Raw genomic sequence first — 21122 nt, forward strand, 5'->3', positions numbered from 1 at the left:
TTATGAATTACCTTTTAAATGACTTTCAAATTGTAATCAATAGAAGACAAATAAAACAATTCCTATTTGCACCTGAGAAGTTTTAACTTACATTTCTACTGAGTTCCAGTAATCGCAAAGTGCTGCTGAAACCGAATGGTAAATCTATCAGACATGGATATCAACCGTGTCTCAATGGTAGCACTCTTGCCTCTTGAGCCAGAAGGTTGTGGGTAATAATAATAATTTAAATTATTCAAGTGTCAAGTGTCTTTCCAGAGACATGAACATATAATCTTATCTGAAAGTTCCAACACAGTACTGAGGGAATGCTGTTGCGATGTTAAACCAAGATGTATTAAGTCAGAGTATCAGCAATATGAACCAAAGGCTTGTAAACAGAGTTGAGGTAAAGATCAGCCTTTATGAATATGGAACAAACTTGAAGGAGTTATATAGTCAACTCTCCTCTATGGTGAACAGATTCCAAGTCTTGATCAGTTCAGCTCAGTTAGAAAGTTAGGAAAAATTTACATTCAGATGCTCTATCAGACTTAATAAAACGAACACTTGAACAATGGAACTAGATGGAGTAATGGCAAAATCGATATGAAAGACAAAACACTTTTATAAGCATCATATTTAATCAATCCTGTTCAGCTGGTAACATTTGTTGTCAACATCAGGTTTGTTTTGGTCATTTTTATTAGAATAATGAACGGAACAATCTCGTACTGATGATGCCATCACATCCTCCAGCTTTTTCTTGGGATTTTCTTCTAACTGTGTTTTTATTGCACCTGAATTTGCGAGCTTCCATTCCAACTCTGAAACAAGAAGAACATTAGTAGTGCTTTGCATTAACTCGCACATTAGCCATTTATTGTAATGTTCTCTTTGTGATTGGAAAGCAAAACCACAATTTGACAATTTGAATGAACATCGCTTATTGTCACAAGTAGGCTTCAAGTGAAGTTACTGTGAAAAGCCCCGAGTCGCCACATTCCGGCGCCTGTTCGGGGAGGCTGGTACGGGAATTGAATCGTGCTGCTGGCGTGCCTTAGTCTGCTTTAAAAGCCAGCGATTTAGCCCAGTGTGCTAAACCAGTCTCTAGAGTGCGTTTTGTATTTTAGTTTGTTGTTGGCCTAAAATATAGTTATATCATAAAGAATAGCGCAAGCAACTGGAATCAGCAGGATGTACGTACAAACATTTTGAGTAGCTGGCTCAAAGGGCATTGTGCAATGCCAAGCGACCGTTTTTCTCACTTTGGAACCAAAAATGCAATATAGTTTTGTTGATGGACATGTGGAGGAGAATGTTACATCCAGCATGAGGTGGGAACAAGGCTGTGGCAAAGGGGATGGAGGGAGGAGGGGGGGGCCAGTAAAACTATGGGGAGCCATGGTGGATTGACTCGCCAACTATATCCCGCTTCTGTGAAATTTCAGCAACAGTGGGAATGGGCTTGGACAGTTCTCCTGCCACAAACAAGCGGGAAGCAAATTTAAATATTCAAAGGCCCAATTAAGCGCAATTTTACCAGGTCACCAGCTGAACGGCAGACTTGGGGTGTGGTTTATTAAATAAACAAGGGGGGTGTGAGCACTGAAGGCAGCATCTACACCCCAGTGGTTTTCTCAAAGGTTTACCCTCCATCAACAGCAGTTTGAAATTTTCTTTGATTTACCTGCTGTCACCTACAAGGTCCCAGCAGCGGACACCATTTCTAGTACTGCTGCTGAAGTCCGGCTGCCAGCTCCCAGCCAGGGTAACAAATGTCTTGAGCAGCACGGTGACCCTGGGATGCCGCCCATTAAGTTGAGGGGGAGGTTCTGCTGGCTGGCCGTGCATGTTACTGACATGTGCTTCGAGCTGATGTCGGGACCTCGACAGATTTGTCAAAATCCTGTTTGTTATCCCCACGATGGTGATGTGAGTGACACTTATCTCCAAGGGGTATCATTGCATAGTTTTTATTTCATTTTGACAGGTGCGGTGTAACAGCTGGAACAACAGTTATACATAAACCTGACCTTTTCGTCAAACTATACGCCAGCTCATGTTTTGTCCCCCTCTGTTTTATTCTGACTAAAAATAACAATTTCAACCGTCTTCAATGAAAATGAAAGTTTTGGTAAAAAAATTTGGGACACTTGTTAAAAAAGAACTAAACTCTTGAATATGCTGGGCAAAAGGGGTTTAATGGAGGCAAAAGGTGTTCGCCTGGCAGCTGGAGAGCCAGGAAGAGCTCACTGCATCAAACCTTGCTGAGGCACTTGTCAGGCCAGCAGTGGCCTTTCCTCAGGTTAATGTTCCACCGGTAGCTCTATTGAATAGCAGCACCAACTGAGAGGCGGTAGCCTCTGCCCTTAGACCACCTCCTTGAGGCCTAGGATCGAGGAGAGAGCCAGGCACAGATCTTTGACGGCAGGACGGTATTTTCAAGGAGGGGGAGGGTCTTGTGTGTCAGCAGTAAGGGCAGGGGGTTGATCCTTATTGACCCCTCTCCTTCCCTCAATCTGGCCCTGTGCCTTTGCACTAGGGAAGTTCCCCATCCCCGTCAGGGTAGTTTTCCCCTCCTTCCCTCCCCTCCCCAGGGGCTAGCAAGCAAACACACCAGAATCTTCTTGTCGAGCTCCCCACATGGAAAGTCCCCTGCCCTCTGCTTCATTAATACCAGTATGATGAGGCCCTTAAGTGGGCATTAATTCTCCACTTGAGAGCCTCAATTGTTGACAGGGTTTGAAGGCTGCCCACAGGGTCCTCAGTTGCCACTTTCCTGCCTGATTGAATGCTCTCCCCCACACCAAACTCACCAAGGAGAGCGATGGCATTAAATTCCACCCATTGCAATTATTAATCTCCTCAGATAATAAATGACGTAATTTACTTTTATTTATTCTTAGAATATCGCTGGCACTAGCAATATAGTGTTGATTGTCCATCCCAGTTAGGCTGAAGGGATCAAGGAAGCAACCCCATTCTGGAACTCAAGTCATGTGTGAGTCAGACTTTGTGGGGGCAATAGGCTTCCTTTAGTTAAAGGACATTTGGGAACCAGTTGGAATTTTACGACAATCTGGCAGCTTTTATGCAAATTTTTAGCAACATCCACCATGAAGACATCAAGAGTTGTCAAGAAAGGTCCATTCAAAAGACATTACTATAATACTAAACAGTGGGTGTCATGGCTGAGCACTGCTATTCCCGTATAATGAGAGATATGTAAGAAACTATTCTGGCATGGCCGGAATTCAGTATGGGCAGCACTCCCACCCCATGCCAATTGAGGCCCTCAAGTGGACAGTTAATGCCCATTTAAGGGCACAAGTGATATCTCCAATAAACCGTTCTGATATGGTTGACATGAAAATGCTGTGAACTATGCTATTTTCATTTGGTCACCATAATGGTATTCCCTGGGCTAATTGTTTCTTGTGGCTACAAATAGGGGCTTGCATAACACAAGAAAGCCTCCAAAAATTACCTTCATTCAGAAATTTCTACTCAGAGAATCGCTAATGGCCACTCAGCTGACATACTGGATGTCAACCAATGTCAATATCTCCACAAGGAGTCAGCGCTTTTAAAGAAGGGGAGTATGTGAGAAAATATATACTGTTTTATCATATTTAATCAATAATACCAATGCCAAAATATTGCAGCTATTGCTAGTACTTTGAATATTTTACCTTCTAATTTCAGATCAGGAGTTCCACACTCTAATCCAATGAACCTGGCCTTCATTTGGCCCTCAAAATACACAAAGATTGTTGGCAAATATTTGTCTGGATAGTTAGGAATGCAAATGTTTGCAATTGCCTTCATGAATTTTGTTTCTGGATACTTTTTAGCTAGTTGGCTCAACTGATGATTGATCAACATGCACATTGGTATGCTGTAGTAGTAAGAAAACGAAACAAATTTTCTAATTCAGTTTGTCTTAACTTTTGAAAATGTATGTAAACAGAGCTAAACAATGGGAGTAAATCTCCAGGGGAGCTCTACGGCTCGTCCCTCATAACGTCAGTGGAAGGACTGGGAAAATTGTAGAAATGGGAAAGACAATGGAGAGAAACCCTATGGAAATTCACTCCCTCAAACGTTTGCAATTCTTATGGTAAAACAAAAGTGCTTAAAATTAATTAGAATTTTCCTTAAAATATTGCCAGTATGTACCAAGTAATGCATATTACCACAATAACAAAAGAGTAGTTTAAAGGAGTTATATTTAAAATGACATACCTTTGCTTCCTCTAAACATTTAGAAAATATTTTGTTCCATTATGTCTTTCGCACACATCTACTTATCCTCCCCAAGCTACATGTGCCAGCGTGTCTGTGCACCCTCTGTGCCAACAATATGTGTCAGAGACTTCAATAACCTTGGAGCTACACTCTGAAACCTCCTTCCTAAACCACTCCATTCCTCCATCTCATCCCCATTTTCAAATACTACTTCAAAGCCTACCTCGTCATTCTCTTGGCCACATCCCTAATGAGTTTGCTATTTTTGGAGCCGGGAAATTAGCCGGAAGATGTTAAGGCCAGATCCTCAGAGAATGGGGCGTCCTTTAAAATGGGCACCTCGATCTCAGAATAACACTACAGCCCTTCCCTCAATCGCTGGCAAGGCCTCGCCCTCAACAGCTGGCATGCCCCCCTCCCCCCACCACCCCTGGGCTGCTACCCAAGTGAGCGACATCCTTTACAAGCCTCTTCACCAGAGGCTCACCATTCAGGCTCCTCCCACTTCAGGCTCCTCCCTCAGACACTCCAGGCCTTGCCCTTGGCAGTGTCAACCTGGCACTGCCCCCAGCACCCTGGCAGTGGCAACTTGGCACTGCCAGGGTGCCATGGGCAGAAATCAGACAGACCATTTGGTCTTTCTAGGAAGCGATTCAGAACAATAAACAGCCTATTTTAAAAACTCGGTTAGAAACAATACCTGACCTTTCGAGGAAACACTTCAGAGTTCAAATGGAACGTGAAGAGCTATAAAAACAAAGTGACCATCCTTTGAAATAGCCTGGACCTGTCAACCAAAAGGCTTGTAAAAGACCATGAAATTTACTGTAAACAATGCAGTTCAAGGTTTTTAGGATGCCCAGCAAGCCTAGAGGCTTGGAAAGGTTAAAAGGGAATGAAATTGGACATGAAGAAAATCACATCAAAGGGAAGATGTTTACCTTCACCTGACAGATCATTGATGTTAACATGCTGGGAGAGACAGCAAAGGTTTGAAACTACAGAGGAAAGACTTTTACCATCACCTGATAGATCATTGAAATTGACACGCTGACAGATAATTTAAAGGTCTTCAAGGCTACAGAGGAAAAACTTGACACACGACCCCCATCCTGAGAAAGACCCCCGATCTGAGCCCCTGCAGCCCTGCCCACAACCCCCCCGAACCTCGCATTGGCACCCTGGAGGTACGTGTAGCGAGGGTACTCGCCCCATTGCTCCCCTTCAGTCTCCCTGGCGCCTGGGCCCCACTTTCAGGGAGCAGTGGTGATTTGCACCTGCTGAATTACTGTTGGAGAGGGGGGGGGGGGGGCGCACGGGAGTGGTGGTGAATACCGGGAGGCCACTGCCTTCAAATTTAATCTAGCTGATGAGATTAAAATGGATGCAAATGAATTGTGATCAGTTTCTTGCCCTTTCTGGGCGAGGTGCTGATCACCCCAGCTGGAGTGGGCCGGAAGAATGTGAAACTGATTTACACCCAACTATGTTCTACGGTATTATTTGAAGAGCAGGAATGAGCAGGGCTGTGCGGAAAAGATGGGGGAGTGACACTGTGCTTGTTCCTTCAGAGAGCTAGCACAGACAAAAAGACTGAATAGCCTCCATCTACACTGTAACTGTTCTGTGGTTACTTTTGTCTTTCAAATTTAGGTTAGTCAGTGTTGTCCTCAGGTTGGTGACCAGCGTTCAGATTCTTGGCACCTGAGAATAGCCTAACCACAAGATGGCGTTCTAAGCAGAAAAGTTCAATACAGTCGTCAAGTTTGCAGATTGAAATAAATCCAATAACATGAAAAAATAACATTCATAGGGGACTGTTTAAAAAAAGAAAAGAGAGCTCAATTAAAAGAAACACAGAACATAGAATGTTATTTCAGGTTATATGGGCTTAATTAAGCATATGACAATAATCCAATGTTAACCATATTTAATGTTAAGATCACTGTAAAACTATTATTGAAATAATTGAAATGAAAAACGGGAATGTTCTACTATGAGCAGATAATTAGGTCTGTCACATTACTGCCCAGATAGCAAAGTTGAAATTGCTACCAATAAATTTGAACTTCAGTTTTTATTAGATGGGATCCTAGGGTTTTTATCAGTATTTTGTGAATCATATTCAACATTTCTATCTATTTACAATTAGGTTTTTGGCGACTAAATAAACCAAATTCCTTTTTAATTACAGAGGATTTAGATAATTTTACTGGTATTGTGAGATTTATTTTCATGATTCCATTTATTTTTCTGTAAAAATTGTAAATTAGTAACCTTGTTTATAATCTCAGACATACTGGCCCAGAATTTGCTCCTGCAAGATATTGTACCTTATGTTATTACTTTGACTTGTTCCTGCAAATTTCAGGTCAAAACATCTTTTCCCACAAATTTGCTGGAAGTGTGAGCTGATAACTGTGTAGTGAGGGTAGCAGAGCATCTGGGATATCAAGAGAAAATGCTGGAAATACTCAGCAGAATTCAGTATTAAACCTGTATTTCTACAGCTGCTGTTTGACCTGCTCAGTATTTCCTGAATTTTCTGTTTTTATTTCAGATTATCAGTCGTTTTCTTTTCTATTAGAGCATTGGGACCTTGGTGAACAGTGGGGCAAATGGTATTTAACAGTGAGATTTAAGGATTGAGAAATAAAAAGAGAAGGATTAAGAAAGGTTGAATAAGAGGGATTTCAAATCAGGTGTAGAAAATCTAGAGGAGGAAAGAAAGATTTGACTGAGAGAAAGAACAGAGATAGAAACGAAAAGTAAGAAAAAAGTTTTAAATTTCAATTTTCTGAAATCTTTATCAACCATTTACACCTGAAGGAATGATGCCACACATTTTGTTGACTTTCTGGGCAAGAGAGTTGATTGACAGTGATTGATCATTACCACGTTGTTAAAAGGGCACTTAACTTTCTGTGGCAAGTTTAATGGATAATTAGTACACAAATGTGGCAACTTTATTTATTATTAAAAAAAATTTAGAGTATCCAATTCATTTTTTCCAATTAAGAGGGAATTTAGAATGGCCAAACCACCGAACATGCACATCTTTGCACAGGGAGAATGTGCAAACTCCACACAGCCAGTGACCCAGAGCCAGGATTGAACCTGGGACCTCGGCGCCGTGAGGCAGCAGTGCTACTCATTGTGCCACCGTGCTGCCTTAAATGTGGCAACTTTATGTAAAGCATGGGAAAGTTATGGATGTGATGCTGGTTTGCAAAGCTAACATTGAGACAGTGTAAATCGATTAGTAACCTAGAGGATTCCTTCCTTGCCATAAATTGTGGGTATCTTGAAGATTAAAAATGGCATGTTCACAGGTCATTACCTTTTCATCAAAATCTGAACGTTTTAAACTCTGATGGTCTGTGAGCAGTCAGGCCACAAGATTACACAGCCACAAAAATATGGCATTGTTTTCACTATGAGCCAAAATTTCACTCGGGAGCGCAGAGTCAGGAACAGTCCCAATTCCACAAACTTGACATAGGAGAAAGTGCCCTGGATCTTTGGATTTTCGTTCTAGGTGTTAATGGATTTTGGACCTGCCTACCCCAGAAACAGTGCGGAGGCAGCCACAGGGTCCACCAGGAGCTGTGGTGGGCTGCTTAAATGCTCTTCATTGTGCTCTGGGACCTCATCCCAGTTACAGCAAAAACAATAAAACAAAAAACGCCCTCACCCTCACAAACACCGCATGGCTCCCAATACCCTCCATGCCAACCTATGTCCTCTATCCACCCCATGGATCCTCAAAGACTCCATGTCAACATATGCCCATCTACCCATCCTTAAGACTCTTTCTAGCCCTTATGCCAGCTTAATGAAAACCGCGCCAACCCATGACCATCCATTCACCCTTTATAGCTGCTATGCCAACGTTGCCACTTCATTTCAACCCATGACCCCAAACCACCGCTCTTTCCCCTTACATCATCGATTTCAACTCATCCATTACCCATGAAATAAATAAACTGCTAAGTGCCAGATTTCACTGTTTTAAAATATACAGTAACATTTCATAAATATCCATTCAATGCATTTTAAATTTCTTCAAGCCCTTAATCGCTTATAAAACACACATTTCATCCAAGTACTTAATGTCTTTTGAAAACAAACATTTGTATTCATAGCCTCACATCAGAGACTTGAAACTGTCAATCAAACTGCAGATTTACAAGCCACCCTCTGTATAACGATAGGTTGTCAAATCAGTCATGCAGCACTAATCCTATATTGATGACCCTAGAATGATGTCAACTGACAGCCAGTGAAATTGCAAGTGCAACCAGAAGGCTTGGGATTTGGAGTGTGACAGTTCCACTCAGCTTATTCACTTATTTCACACATTCATGTCTATTCGGAAAAAATCAAAAGGGCACCTTATCTTTCCCAAAGAGGTATCTTATCTGTCTAAAGGGTCCTTAATTCTCCAAAAGGGTAGTATCTTTCCAAATAACTTCAATAACTTTCGACGTTTCCTCAAATGTCTAAAGCCTATGAGTCATGATTTGGAAATCCTGGTTAAAATTTGCATCTGTTTGAAGTCTTTTGCACTTTTACATGTGCAGCTGTCTCTCTAAACCACTTGCGAGCTACAGCCTGCCCCGATTCACCCCCCCCCCCCAATGAAGAAAAATTGTTGATGTGGAATTTGAGGCTGGGACTTCTAGAATCAGTGTTCCAGCTCCATTTTGGCTAAGGCATAGATTTCTTTTAGTTTTAAAATTGAAGGCAGAGGTTAAAAATTGGCTTCCAGTATATTTTTTGTGATTTAAAAATGAAATGAAAATTGCTTATTGTCACAAGTAGGCTTCAAATGAAGTTACTGTGAAAAGCCCCTGGTCGCCACATTCCGGGCCTGTTCGGGGACACTGGTACAGGATTTGAACCGTGCTGCTGGCCTGCCTTGGTCTGCTTTCAAAGCCAGCAATTTAGCCCAGTGTGCTAAACTAGGATTCTTGTTTCAAAAGTTTCCTGCGGAGAAGATACGTCTTTTAAAAAATGTCTCCATTACCACAAAGGGAGCCCACCGAAACCTGGTCAGTGCAGGGGGAAAAAAATGATGCTTACCGCAGAGCCACCTTTGAAGAAAAAAATGTAAAGAGGTATTCTCCTGTTACGAAAAATGGCCTTGGATAGTAAATTAAAAATACCAGACCAATTTAGGCAAAGACAAAGGCCAAACCAGACCCAGAATTGGGCATCTTGGAGAAGAGAATTTCTAGTTGACAGAGTATGTCAGGATTAAGTCAGAAATCAGAAAAGTACACACCAATACACTTTTCTACTTGTTTGATGGATTTGCAGAATAAGTAATCCTAATGCAAGACACTGATGAAACCTCAATCAGCTTTAGGGAAACATTTTAAGCTTTTAACAAATATTTTAATCTTCAAGTTGTTAAGCATACAGAGCTTAAAAAGAGCGACAGAAATCCTGCAGTAAAACTACAAAAGGGTAGAAGGCATACTCGAGCAAACAACATGAGGGTTCCAAAGAGGCAAAACAATTTAAACAAAAGCCAAAATATACGAACCCAGCAAAAGAAAAATGAAAGAAGGTTTGAAAATGTTTGCATCAAAAATGAATTGGAAGATCTGAAATACAAAATTAAAGCTGAGTACCTTTGAAAAAGCATGATATATTAAAGTGTTCATTGAACCAAACAGTTTGAGATGGGGCAGCACGGTAGCGCAGTGGGTAGCCAGGGTCTCAGGTTCGATTCTCGGCTTGGGCCACTATCTGGGAGGAATCTGCACGTTCTCTCCGTGTCTGCGTGGGTTTCCTCCGGTTTTCTCCCACAAGTTCCGAAAGACATGGGCGAAATTCTCCGGTATCGGCGCGATGTCCGCCGACCGGCGCCAAAAACGGTGCAAATCAGTCCGGCATCGCGCCGCCCCAAAGGTGCGGAATCCTCCGCATCTTGGGGGGGCCGAGCCCTAACCTTGAGGGGCTAGGCCCGCGCCGGACTGATTTCCGCCCCGCCAGCTGGCGGAAAAGGCCTTTGGTGCCCCGCCAGCTGGCGCGGATATGACATTGCCGGGCGGCGCAGGCACGGGAGCTTTAGCGGCCGCTCACGGCATCCTCGCGCATGCGCTGTGGAGGGAGTCTCTTCCGCCTCCGCCATGGTGGAGACCGTGGCGAAGGCAGAAGGAAAAGAGTGCACCCACGGCACAGGCCCGCCCGCGAATCGGTGTGCCCCGATCGCGGGCCAGGCCACCGTGGGGGCATCCCCCGGGGCCAGATCGCCCCGCACACCCCCCCAGGACCCCGGAGCCCGCTCGCGCCGCCTTGTCCCGCCGGTAAGAGAGGTGGTTTAATCCACGCCGGTGGGACAGGCATTCTAGCAGCGGGACTTCGGCCCATCCGGGCCGGAGAATCGTGGGGGGGCCGCCAACCGGCGCGGCGCGATTCCCGCCCCCGCCGAATCTCCGGTGCCGGAGAATTCGGCAACCGGCGGGGGCGGGATTCACGCCAGCCCCCGCCGATTCTCCGACCCGGCGGGGTGTCGGAGAATCTCGCCCATGCTATTAGGTGAATTGGACATTCTGAATTCTCCCTCTGTGTACCCAAACAGGCGCTGGGGTGTGGTGACTACGGGATTTGCACAGTAACTTCATTGCAGTGTTAATGTAAGCCTATTTGTGACAATAATAAAGATTATTATCATATGATCAAACAAATTTCTGAGGCATCGCAAAGGTACCAGGAGGAAATAACAACTCTAAATTTCATTATTGGCAAAGTAAAGCAGGAGTTGAGAAAACTCCACTAGAAATATAGTCATGCACAACAGCAGGCAGAAAATGCACTCAAGGACGTTGCAGCTTTGAAAGACTCTTTGAAGAATCAATATGTAGTCCTAGAAAAAGGTGAGGAGTTAAAAAGAAGTTTAATACTAATTCAGAAAAAGCTACATTGGAACTAACAGTAGTAACAAAACAATGCTCTGAAGTGCAGCATGAGGTGGCAATGATCAACAAGAAAAATTGAAAGAATCGCCCTTCAAGATCAAATGAAAATGGAGTAGCTAACCCTTCAGCAGCATGAAGATATGGATATTGTCTTGAACAGCAGAATGAAAGGAATAGCAGAAAAAACTTGAGGAGACTGTTAAATTACCAGATATCTCAAGACAAAGCAATTTAGTGTCACAAAGAAAAGGAAAACCTGGGCACACATTATGTGAGCCTGGGAGTGGTTGTGTTTTCACGAGTTCCGGCTCTGCTCAACTTTTAATTCCTCATTTCATCTTTGTGCACATTTCATACTTGCTTTTTTGGGGGCTACATGGCTTGCGCTATGTCCCTAGAAATTCCTGATTATTTTTTTTCACGAGAAAGAACCAAGATAAAATGTAAAATACTGCATGGTAGTCAGAGTGGGTTGGGGTGGGGCCCAGTTTATAGTGGTGCAGTTGCTGCTGAGTGGACTCACCTTGGCAGTGCCGTGCGCATCAGGATGATGGCTACCATCAAAGATGCTGTCTTGTCTGATAATTTTGGCTCTGCGGTGCGGATCATTAGAGATCACTCCGAGGGACAGCAGGATACCTTTAGAAGAGCTGTGAAGGTACATGAGAGGCTTTTTGCAGGTCCCCAGAGTTCCCTAGGTCACTCGCGTCCAACAGTTCCTCAACTAGCGAATGTCCTGGTCTCTGTGGGTATGTCGTCGTTTCCCTGTGGAGGGCGTTTTGGAGCTGTATTTGTCTCAGTTAATTTCCTTTTGGTAGTTAGAACCTCTCCCTGAGTTCCTCCAGCATCGCTATTCTGTCATCTGCATGCATGTCTCTACCAGCCAGTGTCTCCTCGTCCTGTCTCCAACCTTTGAAGGAGCATCAATTGCTGCAGGCGTAAATCTCCGGTTGTTACAGATGGGAGCCATAGTGGACATTTCGGTTAAGCCAAAGTGCTGTCTCATCTGATACTACATTCAGAGTGTGGCTACCACCACAGGGCTTCTTGAGTACTTGGTAGGAGGGGATGTGTGTGTGATTGTGACTAGGGCTCGGAGAGATGTCCCTGTGCAGAAACTTTCCTCCATCCTCACCCATTCTGCTCCTGGTTCCTTCACTCATCCCCTCACTCTTTCTGCTGTGGGTACCTGTGGTGAATGTACTATACCAATAATCCACCATTGTATCTGTGCTATGCTGTTGCCCTTGTATTTGTATCTGTGCTCTGCTGTTGCCTTTGTGGGCTCCACCTTTGGGCCATTGTATGGCATTATCCACAGGGGAACATGTTGGGGCCCGTATGGGCCCCGCCCGTGGCTCCTCCCCTTGAAGGGCGGTATAAAGAGCAGTCGACCTGTAGGCAGTTCTCAGTATTGGATCAGTCGCAGGCAGGCACTGTTCTAGTTGATTAAAGCCACAGTTTATTTCTACTCTTGTCTCGAGTGAATTGATGGTCGCATCAATACCCAGTGGTGGTAAGTTTGGGAGACCAGGCTTCCCATTCTTCCTCTCCTTTGTTAGGACCCTTTTTTGGATCCTCAAGCCCCCCCCCCCCAACACAAATGCCATGATTAGTTTGTCTAGTGTGTTGAAGAAGGCCTTGGGGATGTAGATCGGGAGGGATCTGAACCGGAAGGGGAACCTGGGCAGTACATTTTACTCGCCTGCACTTGCTCCGCCAGTGAGAGTGGGAGTGTCACCACCTCTACAGGTCCCTTTTGACTTCCTCCACTGGATCCGGCAGGTTCCATTTGTGGATCCGTGTCCAGTCATGGGCTATTTGGAACCCCAGTAGCGGAATTTGGTTTGGGCTGTTTAAACGGTAGTCCCTCCAGCTCTGTCCCTCCACCTTGAAGGTTCACTGGGAAGACGTCACTTTTGCTCAGCTTATGTTTGTAGCCCAAGAAGGCTCCAAACTCCTTTAGGAACTTAACTTTCACTCCCATGCTTTCTTGGGGGTTTGAGATGTAGAGGAGCAGGTAATCCGGATAGAGTGAAATTCTATGATCTCTTTCCCCCCTCTGGATACCTCGCCAGCCCTTTGTCGTTCTGAGGGTGGTTGCTAGTAGCTCAATTGCCAGAGGGAACAGCAGCAGGGATAGTGAGCACCCTGCCTCGTGCCTCTGTGCAGCTGGAAGTATTTTGAGCTGGTGGTGTTAGTTCGTACGCTCAGCATGGGGGTGTTGTACGGTACTTTTACCCAGGAGCTGAACGCTGGCCCAAGTCCAAACCGTTCCAGTACTTTATGAGGTACGTCCACTCTACTCTGTCGAAGGCCTTTTCGCGTCCAGGGAGATGATCACTTCTGATGTTCTCTCTTCGCAAGAGGTCATTATCACGTTCAGCAGGCACCTGATGTTCAATGTTAGCTGCCAGCCCTTGACAAAGCCCGTCTGGTCCTCTGCGGCCAGCTCTGGCACACAACTCTCCAGCCACTTAGCCAGGGTTTTTGCCATGATTTTTGAAACTAACTTGATTGGAAGATGAGCCTATAGGACCCGCACTCAGTCGAATCTTTGTCTTTTTTAGGTGTCAACAATGTTGAGGCTTGTGCTAGTGTTGGTGGCAGGGAGCCCCTTACCAGCGAGTCTGCAAGTTATATGGATCATTTTGTTTCTGCCCTGGGCTTGTTTCTGGGGTTTAGTTGTGTTATGTATGTACTTCCCATTGGATCTGAGGTCTCCGTGTATTGTATTTTGTTTTTGCAAGGGTGGGTATGAAAAATCCATCCTTGGCTCCTGCATGGGTGCAGATGAGTCTGGTAATCAGAAAAAGGAGGCCATGATAGGTTGCTAGTGCCTTTGGTGCTTCAGGAATTCAAGATGCTGTGCGTCGGTGTGCGCCCTATCATGATGCGGGAAGTTTATCCTGAATATTTGTGATGATTGCGGGCTTGTGTGGCGTGGAAGGGTGTGGACCATCTTGCCATTTTGTCATGTTTTCATGCTCCTAGCTTGTTTCTCCCTCTGGCTCTGGTGGGGCGATATGGGAATCTAATTTTATCTAATAATTGTATTGAACAAGTTGTGATGTCGCCCTCCTGTTCCATTCTGTACTCATGTAGGTCAAGCCGTTCTTGTTTTCTCTCTCCTTACTTATGGAGATGTATTATTTTGTAACTTCATTGCTTTATTGTCTGAAGTGTAAAATCACAGTAAATATAATAATAACCTTACTTTAAAAAAGACACGGAAAATCTGGTAAAAGACCTTCACATGTTACAAAGATCCTTCAGGTTAAAGCTTGTTCCTTTGGAAAATCGCAAAGTGAAGCTAAATTCATTTCATGGCACTCTGAATGAACAGAAGAACCAGTAGGCAGAGAAGACTCACCAATGTTCTATATTCCAAGAGGTATATGGGAGAGGCTGTCATAATATACACACAGGAATATGATGGTGCACAGACAGGCAGTGATTGACACACAGGATGACCAGTGAACACACAGAACACAGCAGCCAATCACCAGACAGGACACGACCACTATTAAGCCAGAGGGCACTAGTTTTCCCGCTCTCTTGGGATCCAGCCTCTGAGACAGTCAGAGCCCATGAGCAGTAACTAGAACATACACCATGTGGCAGTAAGATAGTCTGGTCAGGTTAGCCTCAGGTCTCCAGTCAAGTCAGCATAGTGTGAACCCACAGTATGATAGTTAAGAGTTCAATAAAATCAAGTTGCATTTCTTCAAGGGTTGGAAGCCTATCTCTCTCACTGCTGCAGCAAACTCAGTCCTCGCAGACCCGGCATACCCAACACATCAGAGGCTACAAAGCTGAGGAAAATAATTAGAAAAAACATTACATTTCCAAAGACAGGTGTGAAGAGATGAATATTATGAACCTAGTATGGCAAGAGCAAGTAGAATGTTTCACAAATGAGCTTGAAGGATCTCAGAAACAATTATCCACAGGGATCAGTGCTGGGACCACTGCTGTTTGTAATATATATAACTGATCTGGAGGAAAATGTAGAAGGTTTGATTAGCAAGTTTGCAGATTACACTAAGATAGGTGGATAGTGAAGGGGACTGTCACAGAATACAGCAGAATATAGATAGATTGGAGAGTTGGGCAGTGAAATGGAAGATGGCGTTCAGTCCTGACAAATACGAGGTGATGCATTTTGGAAGATCAAATAAAGGTGTGAATTATACAGTAAATGGCAGAACCCTTAGGAGCATTGACATACAGAGGGATATGGGTGTTCAGGTCCATCGTTCCATGAAAGTGGCAATGCAGATGGATAAAGGTGATCAAGAAGGCATGCTTGCCTTCATCAGCTAGGACACTGAGTACAAGATTTGGCAGGTCATGTTACAGTTGTATAAAACTTTAGTTAGGCCACATTTGGAATATTGCATGCAGTTCTGATCGCCACACTATCAGAAGATCGTGGATGTTTTGAAGAGAGTGCAAAGAAGGTTTACCAGGATGTTGCTTGATCTGGAGGCTGCTAGCTATGAGGAGAGGTTGAATAAGTGTGGATTGTTTTCATTGGAAAGATAGAGGCTGAGGGGAGACCTGAATGAGGTCCACAAAATTACAAGAGGTATAGACAGGGTGACTAGTCAGAAGCTTTTTCCCAGGGTGGAAAACTCAATTTCAAGGCGGCACAGGTTCAAGGTGAGAGGGGGAAAGTTTAGGGGAGATGTGCGAGGAAAGCTTTTCACTCAGAGAGTGGTGGGTGCCTGGAATGCGTTGCCAGTGGAGATGGTGGAGGCAAGTATGATAGCAAAATTTAAGATGTATCTTGATAGACACATGAATGGAGGGATACAGATTGTTTGGACATTAAGTAGTAGATATAATAATAATAATATTCATTAGTGTCACAAGTAGGCTTACATTAACACTGCAATGAAGTTGCTGTGAAAATCCCCTAGCCGCCACACTACGGCACCTGTTCGGGTACACTGAGTAAGAATTCAGAATGTCCAATTCACCTAACAAGCGCGTCTTTCAGGACTTGTGGGAGGAAACCAGAGCATCCGGAGGAAACCCACACAGAAATGGGGCGAATGTGCAGATTCCGCACATGCAGTAACCCAACCGGGAATCAAACCTGGGATCCTGGAGCAGGCTTGGTGGGCCGAAGGGCCTGTTCCTGTGCTGTAATGTTTTTTGTTCTTGAAATGAGCTTGAAGGATAGCGTACAGGAATGATTTTCTGCGGGAAAAAAACCTGATCAGCGTGGAGAATAAACTTTAATATACAAAAGTTGAGTTTGTAAAGGAAAGGCGAGAACTGATGGGATCACTGGAATGTTGTTTACAGGAAGTGGAACACTTGAAAGACAAATTTATAGACATTAATCCAACAAAGATCTTCAATTAAAACCTGATGAGCGTCAAGCATCAGAAGTCGCGAGTAAGCATTGTTCAAAATGCCTGGAACAAGAGAAATAATTGCTGATTCGTCAGAACAGTTGTTTGAAAGCAGAATTAACAAACAAAACTTCTTGAGCTCGGACAACCTGAACAACATGGAGGTTGAGATACACGATATGGAAGAGCAAATCCAGATATCAAATGCAGATATTCTACAAAACAGTTTGACGACTGAAGAGTGATTTGCATTAGTATAAGGAGTAGTCAGTGACCATGAAAGAAAAATTCCAAACAATTGAATGTTGAGCTAAAGTTGTTAAGCTTGTATGAGGGTTTCATGGATAACTCTGAAACAAAGACAATTGATCTCACCATAGTAGGCGCTGAAAATGAATTGGGAAACGAAAGTAAACAAATATTTGGCTATGATTGCGAAACAAGTGGAAATGAAGGGTCCATTTTGAAACATTAACTTCCAGCAAGAATATGGCAGATTCCATGGAAAAAGAAAATCTGAGTTTAGTCTAGGAATGAATGGAGTGAACACTCCCTTCAGAAGGAACGGGAGACACCCATGGGGCTGAATAATCAGGGGGAATGGACAGCTAGCACCACTGGAAACAGACGTTGGTATGGAGTTGGTATGCTCCATGCCAGCCCGCCCCACGCCCGGAAAATGCTGTGGATGGGCTAAATAAACTTACGCCCCTCACTGGAAAAGAGTTCCTGACCTCTGGAGCTGCCAGCCAACCAGATTGACCAGCAGCTCCATCAGTCGCAACAGCACCAAATATATGTCAGTGGCCCTGCCAGGACTGCAGGAAAAGGAAGGAAATCTATGGATTTCCGGAGCAGGTAAGCCCGGGATCTTGGACAGGGAGGGTTTGGCAGGCCAGGGAAGGGAAGAGGTGCATTTTAAGGATGCAAACAGGTAGGAAGGAGAGGGGATTAGATCTTAGGGGAGTGACCCCTTAATTGGCAAAGGGCAGCTCCTGAGGATCGAATTTTGTTAAAATATTAGGCTGTCCACACCAAATGGTTTATGACATTGGTAGTGCATTATTGAGACCAAGCTTATTTGACCCTTCATTACATTTAAATATGGTGGGCACCTGACCAACAGACATATTATGGAGGTGATATTGGCAGGGATTGGGAAGGTTGTGGGGTGGGCACTGATAGATTATTGATTCATTGATTTATTCATGTTTTTAGGTTCTAATTGAATGCATATCTAAAGAGTAAAATTATTCAAAATGCCATGACTGTGAAAGGTCAGTCATTGTTTCAGATAATTAATTAACTGTTGAACTCTAGTGTCTTGTCTGTAGAAACTTCGACGTTGTTTTGAAAAATGTTTCATATAATGAATAGACTATTGTATTTCAGTGCATTTAGCAAAAATAATGTATCAACTAATTAGTTGGTCTATGGCCAGCAGTGGCGTGAGAAACCTATTCTCATGATGCACACGTAGACACTGAATTAATCCTGATGGACGCTAGTCAATTTTAAGTAATGGCTAATGTTTGATTAATAAATCATCCTCTACGTAACAGACATCTATTTGAACAAATTAGGAGGTCTCAGCTGAGAATTAGAAACCAAAGAGAGTAAATGAGGGATTAAACCATTGATAAGGATTCCCTTAAAGTAAGAACTCGTGGCCGAGGTCGGCCACCTGAGTTCCTGACTTCCTGAATTCTTGAATCATCCTATTTGTTTATTTTAAAAGTGATTTCTTTATGCTTTTACGTTTAATGGTTTCCTTTGCCATGTATTTGACCAACCCATGTATAGTTTGATATTTTGTTTCTAAGTTTTGATTTAGTTTGTATACAAGTGTAATAAAGTTGCATTTTCGACACTTCCAATCAACCAGACAATCGAGTCTTATTAGAAGGTAAAACATGGGTTCCTACAGGCACCCAACATATTTTCCATATCCCCTTGCCCAAATCACGTCCGGCAGCTGCACATAAAATACAGCCTGTGGTGTCCAAATAAAATAGGCGGGTTGTCAATAAAGAGTAATGCAACTTAAGGAGCTCAAAAAGTGAATCAAATGTTAACAGCTAAGTTCCGAACGCACAGGGTACAACAATTACAATGCCAAATCCAAAGCAACTGAGACTACAATTCCTCTAAAAATTTCTGAATGATATCTGGAAAAATTGACAAGCCTCCACCTGAATTTATAAAGTCATGGATTTGAGATGGTGGTGGATGGGGGATGGGCAGGTGGGGGAGGGGGGGGCGGCGCAGTTGGAGGGGTAGCATGGAAGTAAAGAAGATTATATTGCAAATATATTTGTGTAAGGACTTGGGGAAAGATGTAGTATAAGGTATTTGACATGGCACGGGGTTAATGTGGAACTGGGGAAACATAATGTTGTAGAGAGTCACATGATAGTGGACTGTGTTGTAGAGTCTGGAAGAAGCCAGCATGGAGACAGCACAGATGCAAGGCTGTATCTTGGAGATATACATGGTTATAAGTTACCAATAAACAGTTTATGTTCAACCATACAAACCTCCAGACCTCTTAGTGAAACGTCAAATAACCCTTACAACACAGAACATTCTGTCCAGTCTCAGGTGTTATACATTGGCCTGACTTCTGGAAACTTCCAGATTCTTAGCAAATATTACTTTACATTCACCACCAAAACAAGTATTTTTGTCCCCTCAGTAATATTCCACAATTTAGCACTTTACAATAATACTGGTTAATTTTCCTTAGTGAACACGAATATTCTTCCAACACGTGACAGTAATGTATAATATGCGATGCACTATGTTATGGTCTGAAGAATTAATTATATCACTGTTGCACGTTGAAAGATTGAAGTTAATAACACAATAACAAAAATGGTTACATCTGTTAAACTGATTAACTACATACCCAGGCCTATAAAGGTGAAGTATGACCCATATTTCGTCTCCTGCATAAGTAATTTGCTTTACGTACTCATCTCCTTGGAGTTCAGTCAACTCACCAAATTTACTTTTTCTTTGTAGGGCCTGCCACTCTGCCAGACGCTTTCGCCTAAAACACAAACATGAGCTATTTTCAGTGTGGCACTGCTCTGCTTCAAATGTTGTTTTCAAAGAAGCCTTTGAATCCACATCTGTATACCTATCAATTGCAAAACATAGGAACATAGAATTTACAGTGCAGAAGGAGGCCATTCAGCCCATCAAGTCTGCACCAACCCACTGAAGGAGTACCCCACTTAAGCCCATGCTGCCACCCTATCCCTGTAACCCAGTAATCCCACCTAACCTTTTCGACACCTAGGGGCAATTTAACATGGCAAATCCACCTAATCTGCACATCTTTGGACTGTGGGAAGAAACGGGAGCATCCAGAGAAAACCCACACAGACACGGGGAGAACGTGCAAACTCCACACAGCCAGGCACCCGAGGCCGGAATTGAACCCGGGTGCCTGGTGCTGTGAGGCAGCAGTGCTAACTACCGTGCCACTTTGTCGCCCCATTGTTCTTTCGAATCAGAAATTTCAGTATGGAAGGAGATTTTTTTGTCCCACTGCAATTCTGCAGTACTATCTCCAAATCAAAACCATTTGCTGTAATTCCAATTTCTCTTCTCTTTCACCAGATTATCATATCTTTAATTTTTAAGGGTCTGAATATTTGGGGTCCCACTGTGCTGAGGTAAGTGTAATGAAGTGCTCATTGCAAGGGTCCTTCCTTCTGATTGCCTTATTTCCTATTTATTTTACTTTATGGTTATCATTTTGATCTATGGATATTTAATGAACATTTACCTTTAAGTCAAGAAGGGGAAGTGAGGAACTCAAAAGTTGCACAATGGTACACTGTGTCATGGAGGCTTAGCTTCTGAACAGAAAAACTCAGTCTTTTTGGCCCCAGAGAGATCAGAGGGATTCGATTTGATTGGTTGGTTGGTGACCAATGATCTGGCCAAAGGCTGTATTCTGCCCGGCAACAGGTGGTGGGTGATTGGGTCCTACATGAGTGGGGTGGTTTTCAGAGAACCAAGGAAAGGACAGTCGGATCCTGGATGCTGAGAGGGGAGCTGTGAGTGTCTATATATCTCCATAAATGCTGCCGACTGCTGATTTCTGACATTGCAGAGATGTTATTGAGACCTGGATGAATGAAGAGTGAAAACCATTACAGATTGAAAGCAAAAACCTCAAACTGAAAGCCTAAACTGAAGAAAAATGTACTGGAAGCCAACCATCTGAAACAAAGACTCTTATCGTTTAACTTTCATCATTATTTTTACACCCCTCTTTCCCCTCTGTGTTTGTTTGTCTGTCTTTTGTGTGTTTGCATGTGTAGAAGGTGGAGGCAAGTTAAAGAGGGGGGGGGGGTTAGGAATTAGATAATAGTTAACCAGTTGTATTTGCTACATATTTAATTGTAGCTATTGTTAATAAAAATCAATTGTGTTTAAATTTACAAACCTGGTGACTGCAATTATTCGGCGGCGAAAGACAAATAGGCCCGGGATTGACACTCAGGAGGCTGAGAAGCTGCAGCTGCATATACACACTGCACTTCCACAGACACCATCCCAGCCGACAAGATGGCAGCAAGAC

General features: G+C 43.5%; 1 protein-coding gene across 2 annotated transcripts in view; it reads right to left on the bottom strand.

Annotated features, from left to right (window-relative positions):
* Window positions 1-604: 604 nt before the first annotated feature.
* The window catches only part of LOC140409570 (phosducin-like protein 2), a 47060-nt gene continuing 26542 nt past the window's right edge, over window positions 605-21122 (bottom strand). The window contains exons 5-7 of one of the 2 annotated variants that reach the window (XM_072497941.1): window positions 19434-19577; window positions 3675-3880; window positions 605-806 (exon numbers count right to left, since the gene is read on the bottom strand). In XM_072497941.1, the coding sequence (XP_072354042.1) occupies window positions 622-806; window positions 3675-3880; window positions 19434-19577 (535 nt within the window). In that variant the 3' untranslated portion in view covers window positions 605-621. The remainder of the gene's footprint in view (window positions 807-3674; window positions 3881-19433; window positions 19578-21122) is intronic. The other variant, XM_072497942.1, reaches the window with a different exon arrangement.

Source organism: Scyliorhinus torazame, chromosome 3, assembly GCF_047496885.1.
Source record: "Scyliorhinus torazame isolate Kashiwa2021f chromosome 3, sScyTor2.1, whole genome shotgun sequence".
In the NCBI taxonomy this organism is placed as follows: Eukaryota; Metazoa; Chordata; class Chondrichthyes; order Carcharhiniformes; family Scyliorhinidae; genus Scyliorhinus; species Scyliorhinus torazame.